At 32.9% G+C, this 6,838-nt stretch overlaps 1 protein-coding gene across 1 annotated transcript in view; it reads right to left on the reverse strand.

Annotated features, from left to right (window-relative positions):
• LOC120353830 overlaps positions 1-3,684 on the reverse strand; it is a 73,587-nt gene extending 69,903 nt beyond the window's left edge. The window contains exons 1-2 of the mRNA XM_039438974.1: positions 3,627-3,684; positions 2,980-3,035 (exon numbers count right to left, since the gene is read on the reverse strand). Coding sequence (XP_039294908.1) covers positions 2,980-3,035; positions 3,627-3,669 — 99 coding nt within the window. The 5' untranslated portion in view covers positions 3,670-3,684. The remainder of the gene's footprint in view (positions 1-2,979; positions 3,036-3,626) is intronic.
• Positions 3,685-6,838: the final 3,154 nt, after the last annotated feature.

A 6,838-nucleotide genomic window follows, 5' to 3' on the forward strand; every position in this document is an offset into this window, starting at 1 on the left:
TTTGGGTAGATAAAAATCCCTAACCGAAATAGTAATAGGTCTGAAATAAAGTAACTGGCTAATATCGCCAAATAGATAACAATTAAGATTAGATAGCATCAGCTTGTTCTGGCTAAACGGTACAAAAACCTAAAAAGGATTTGAAAGAATTTGTTGCTAATAAATATATTATTATATAAAATATTTTGAAGATTGAGGTTAGGTATATGCATTCAGGGATCGGCGACCTAGAGATCGACCAAATCGAGCAACGTAGAATCTGACCAAAACCCCTTGGCAGAGCTCTATTGCAACAAAACAGTATGCAATGTGAAAGAACACATGATCACGTGGCTAACTATTAGGTGGCATGAAACAAATATTAGTGTATAGAATATTAGCTAGCATGTAGAGAGCATAAGTAAAAAACCTAATAAAAATAATTAAGTGTATTCAGGAAATAGGAGGTACCAGGCGCATGAATACTGAATCAAATTTGCATGCACCAATAGCACAACGGCAGTTAATAGGCGGCAACTGTAGGCCAATTCAAAAATATTTCTATATATTTATATAAATGTTCTGGATTTATGTTAAAATATTGTATAGTCTAGGTTATCGATATGGCTCGAAGGCAAAGAAATTATTAAACGCACAACCTAAGTAATAATTTGATATTTTTTGTACGATCTATTTGAACCTAAATGGCGGAGGACTAAGATATTCAAATTTTATGTTAATTTGAAAGTCGGAAGTAAGATTTGTAAAATTGAGAAAGGAGAACCAGCACTCGCCAGCCAAATGCCACCATGAGAGGACCCCAAATATTTTAGAGCGTAGTACCTTGCTAATAAATTTGTAAAAGTTAAAGTTAGATCAAATTATTAAATTTCTTAAAAGACTTTGTGATGCTCTTGTAAAGCAGAAGTCATTTTCAATTTCAAATAAATTTATAACCCCTTGGAAGAGACGATTCCGGCTACCATATTCCAGGACCACCAGGAGTTGGATCGACATCGGCGGCTTATAAGAAGATTTTCGACACGTGAGTGATAAATATTGAATTAGTGATGGGCGCCCTAGTGCTTCGAATCTATCTAATAATCAAAGCTAGCTCGTCGAAAGGGTTTTTATTATAAATTAAGAATTTAATAAGAGAAGTACTTGCGCAAGTAAAATTAGTATTAAAGGTATTTTATTGAAGAAAAAATATAGACCAATACATTTCAGAAAATTCCATTTGGATCGAAGAAGTATAAAATCTAGGCTATTAAAACACATTCATATGGTCCTTAATTTTTGCAATATAATTTGCGATAGTTTGTTATAGCTCTAATTCACTAGATGAATGGCTCTACCTATTCCGTCAGGTGCCGAATCTTGCACCCTGAGATAAAATATATATTCAATATAGAGAAATCTACTAAGTACTAGAGAATTTAATATATCTATATTTGGATTATTAGTGGCTAATTTATCAATTTGATCTTAAAGAACCTATTTTTAATTGAATTTTCCAAGTCGACAAGTATTAGCAAGCGCATATCGCAGCTACATGCAAAAGGATGCATATGATTTTAAGATAAAGGCACATGGTAATGATTCGTGCCATAAATCTAGAATATAAAGTTTAGCCTGTGATATTTTACTGATTTCAATTATTGTTCTATTTTTATATTATATTTTTTATCGCTCTTTATATATTTTTCGCCTCGATCTATTTTTTGCATTATTGTTTAATATATGTATCAAAATGTTTATGGTGTGCAATTTATTTTTATTCCTCAACACTATAGTATAAGTATCATATTTATATATATTTATTTTTAATGAATTACAAGAGTTATAGGGGAAGCCCATACCTAGGCCTAGAAAGATTTTTATGAGACTGAATCCTATTAAAAAACCACGACCTAATTATATAATTATATCAATTTTTCATGCTCTACCGACTGATGCCAAGCAGGAGGCTAATCGTTATTTAAATATAAAGAATAACGTGACAATGTTAATGGACAGTAATTGAAGAGATTTTCATGCTCAATCTTTTCCACTCGAAATTTTTCGTTTAAATCATATCTGAGACTTGATAATTGGGAATCTAAAATCGAACTTTACATAGATGGGGCGGAGCTCCTGAAATTTTTACAGATATGGGACTTGAAGCAGTTGATATAGCTTATCAATGACTATTTTAGGTATGAATTTGATCAAAATCGTTGGATGCCATTTTCGATAGAATCGCGAAAACCCCTGTTTTCGACAACATTTTCGCCATTCTAGCCGCCATCTTGGATTGCATTTGATCGAAATTGTTCGTGTCGGATCCTTATAGTGTAAGGACCTCAAGTTCCAAATTTCAAGTTATTCAGTTAATTGGGAGATGAGATATCATGTACACAGACGCACATGTACACTCATACACACACACACACAACACACACACACACATACATGCAGACCAATACCCAAAAATCATTTTATTGGACTCAGCGGACCTTGAAACGTATTGAACTTTGAACTTTATTCTTCCAAAAAAACATTACAAACAAAGAAAACGAAAAACAATAAGGGTACTTACTTATCGAATTAGCAAGTTGATGCTAAATGTAGCTATATATTTATAGTTTATTAATAAGAAAATAACATTGCTGCTAGAATAAATATAATGTCCATTATAAATAATTACGGGTAATATTTGAGGGAAAATGATACCTGCATAGGTTTAAAACCTGTGCGCAGGTAGGTTATTGAAAAAAGATCAAACAAAGACACTAAGAAAATTACAAACGTGTACACAGACGCACATACACTCATACACACACACACATACAGACCAATACTCAAAAACCACTTTTTTGGACTCAGGGGACCTCGAAACTTATAGAAATTTCGAAATTGGGGTAACTTAATTTTTTTCGGAAAGCAATACTTCCCTTACCTATGGTAATAGGGCAAGGAAAGTAATAATTAGAAAATATACAAGAGAGAAATACTCACCGGAATTATATTCATAAGTGATAATAATAGTATGACGTTCATCCTGAGACTGGTATCTGTTAACAAAAGGGAGAAAATTGGGAAATTAGTCTTCGTTCGTGTTTTCTCAGAAATTTTACCATCAATTATTATTGTTCTGTTGTTTCAAATTATAACTATAGGCCTTGTGGATAAGCAATTCTAGCGGTACCAAAAATGAATACTTAATCTATCATCTGAAGACTGGAAGAGCTATTTTCTCACTGAATTCATAGATATTGATTGATTGATTAATTGCCTTCATTAGGGCGGAGTTAGGACTCCTGGTCCTCTCTACCACACAACCCTTTACAATAAGAAAATAATTACATAAATAGATCACTCAATAGATTTCAAAAATAATTGATTACATATTATTCAATAAGATTACATAAGATTAATAATAGAAATAAATAGAATTCTTAATAAAAATACAATCACATATAATAAAAGAGAATCTTAAACTCAATTTATTAATACAATTGGAAAACATTATTTTGAACGAATATTTCACTTGATAAATCCTATAAGAGAACCTATAAAAAATTATGATGATCAAAAAAGTTGCCATTTACTTACACACGCACACAAAACACCCTAAAAATAAAGATTTCACAAAGTATACTAACAATCAGAAACAACATAACATGAGATAAATATCTGCAATTGCATAAGATAGTAAAAAGGAGCAAAATTCAGGTAGATTGATAATGTAAATAGAACAATAAAAATAAAACTCAACTCGAACCAAGCCTAATCCGCGCCGCCAGATCACAGCCGATTCAATACCGTCACGCCAAACAGAGCTCGACTGCCAATACACTTTACCGTTGGGGGCAACAGATTCCAGATCCGGCAGGAGAGAGAGAGAGAGAGAGAGAGAGAGAGAGAGAGAAAGAGAGATAGATAGATAGATAGATAGATGGATAGATTTTATTTTACAATCGTTACTAGGCTTGTCGCCTATGGTAACATGGTTACAAAATTACAGTTTTACAAATCATCTTGAATGATAACACAGCTACATAACATAAATTATTCTATTACATTCTCATAATAATAAGAGATAATGATAATACATAGATAATAATTCTATATAACTCTAAAATAATTAACAAAAAATGTAAGATGCATAATAATACATACAATCAACGAAAATAAAATGCCATTGGATATTATGATTTACAGGTATTAGTAGGTGTCAATCAAACGGTCCATACTGTACAACGATTATTGCAAATTTCCAATAAAAAAGTATTAAGTATATTAAGAGAGAGAGAGTGAAAGAGAGCGGGAGAGAAAGTGAGAGAGTGATATTTGATAACACAACTTACATTGACAAGACCTATAGATCTGACAAGACCTATGGCAAACACTGGTAATAATAAACAAAATAAGACACGTCTATGATGAAAAATTAATTGAACCTCTGATTGTAGAAAAGGTATTAGTCCAATTTTTTGTCAAAATGAATTATGGTAGCCATTTTGTTGTATTAAGATAGACCTTTCGATTAGTGTAAAAAGGATATTAGTCCATAGAATCAAACGGAAGTTATAGCCATTCATATTCTACGTTGATTTGAAGAAGGGTATCAGTCCAGGACTTGTATCGTTCTTACAGTCAACACGGCTGTTTGCAGTCAGCTGATTACTGTTGTCGACCACGTCGGCCAACACGGCCATCTTTCTACACTCACATTTTCTTTTCAGTTTATTCAGTCCAGTGATCTGTTCAATATTGTTGGTCTCTATGCTTCTTTGGCTTCGTTATAATAATATTTTCATTTTCCACGAAAATACCTCGAAATTTTATACCTACCATAAAGGCCAGGCTAAACGAGGGCCAAATGAGGTATGCTCATTCCTACTCGACTACCTGGCAAATGATCTTCCCGAGAACATTACGGAATTACATGTATTCAGTGATGCATGTGGTGGTCAGAATAGGAACCACACAATGGTTCGGTTTCTCCTTACTTTGGCATCCATGGGAAAATTTGGAAAAATCCACCAGTATTTCCCAGTCCGTAGCCATCCATTTCTGCCTTGTGATCGTGATTTCGGGACTGTTAGGAAAGTAGTGAGACGTTCTGACAGAGTCTACATACCTGAAGAGTACAATGAGATGATCCGTCAAGCCAGAACACACTCAGAACCGTTTGAGGTCGAAAGAATACAGACAGACGAGATTTTAAATTTCAAAGCATGGCGGCCTACCCTATTTAAGAAAAATACAAAGTCTATTCAACGGCTTTCTGCATCGGGTAGGGCACAACCGCAAGAGCAGTTCCTCATTTCCAAAAACAGGCATCTATACTACAGCATGGACTGTCCAGGATACATTAAAGCAAGCAGCTTCATTGGAGGCATTACTGACAACTGCTACAAATAACAAAAAACAATGTCATCCTCTCACTTTCACAAATTGAAGAGAAAGCGTACACAAAAGTGATTCCTCTGAGCAACAAGAAGGTGGAGGATATAAGAAAACTTTTAAAATACATCCCTGATGAGCACAAAGCATTTTATGACTCGCTCATGTAATGGCCAATCAAGATGAAAGTGACAATGAATAGGGGAGGAAGGAGGGTAAGATTATGCTCATAACAATTTTTTTCATCTCTGATTAATGATTTTTTCAAATGAATGTATTATTCAAATAATTTTGCATGTCTTAAATCATATAAATGCTCACAATACTCAAAACTCTGATTGATTGTAAAAAGGGTATAAGTTTTTGGCCTTTATTGGGTATTTATTGAAGAAATGAGAATTTTTTTTTAATTTTACTGAATAGTATTATGTATATTATTGCAACTGATAACTTTTGTATATAAAGTTTGAAAATCCAGATGAAAATATAGAAGATAGAGAGTTTTTTGTGTCTCCTGAAAAATTTGGCTTTAGGGACTTATACCCTTTTTCAAATCACCGGTTCAATAACAATAATAGTAAATAATAACATATTTGTGGAAATGCATATTGAAGATGAAAATGATGCTGGGTGATATGAATTAATTAAATCTGCAGAATCTACAGGGAAGTGGAAAATATGAAAGGTACAAGTGGGAGGATATTGTAATAGGAGGAGGTATTTATAACCAATACCCACACCTTACAATATTGTAATGGGAGGAGGTATTAATAACACTACCCAACTCCTAACTTCATTTGTAACGGGTGGGAAGCCAGGGGGGAATTTATTTATGAGAGGACCCAATTTTGTAACAGGGGAAAATATATAATAATTGCTTCCAATCCACGGTTGGGAGCTTCATATGGATTCGTTCATACAAATAATGCCAAGATCTTCACTATTGTTTAACAACACCTGTTTTAGAAACAAGTAACTCATCACGAGCCAGGAACGTAAAATAAAAGATTTTGTAGAAATGCTACTGATATTAATTTATTAGTTGAATTATATAATTATCGGTCATCTTTGAAATTCTGTTACATCAAATTATAATATTCACTGTAATGAATCCGGTTATTTATTCAATTACTTGGTTCAATATTAAAAAATTTAATTTCAAATAATACTTCTCAAATTACTACTTTATCGCAATTATTCATAATTGATATTTAGTCAAGAATTTGCTAACTCACTCTACAATAAATTTAGGGCCTCGGTCAATTTATCTGGTCAATCTGTTTGAGCTTAATAAAATAATTTTGGCACTCACCATGGGATCGAAAATTTAACAAATAAATCGGCACTCACAAACACTCACGTTTACATTTTAGCTACATTACTATTTTTCAAACCACATGCTTTTAATTCATACAAAATAAAATAATAAGGAGATTTTTCATCTAACTAGGCCGAAGCCTAAATT

Source organism: Nilaparvata lugens, chromosome 12 (genome assembly GCF_014356525.2).
Source record: "Nilaparvata lugens isolate BPH chromosome 12, ASM1435652v1, whole genome shotgun sequence".
Lineage (NCBI taxonomy): Eukaryota > Metazoa > Arthropoda > Insecta > Hemiptera > Delphacidae > Nilaparvata > Nilaparvata lugens.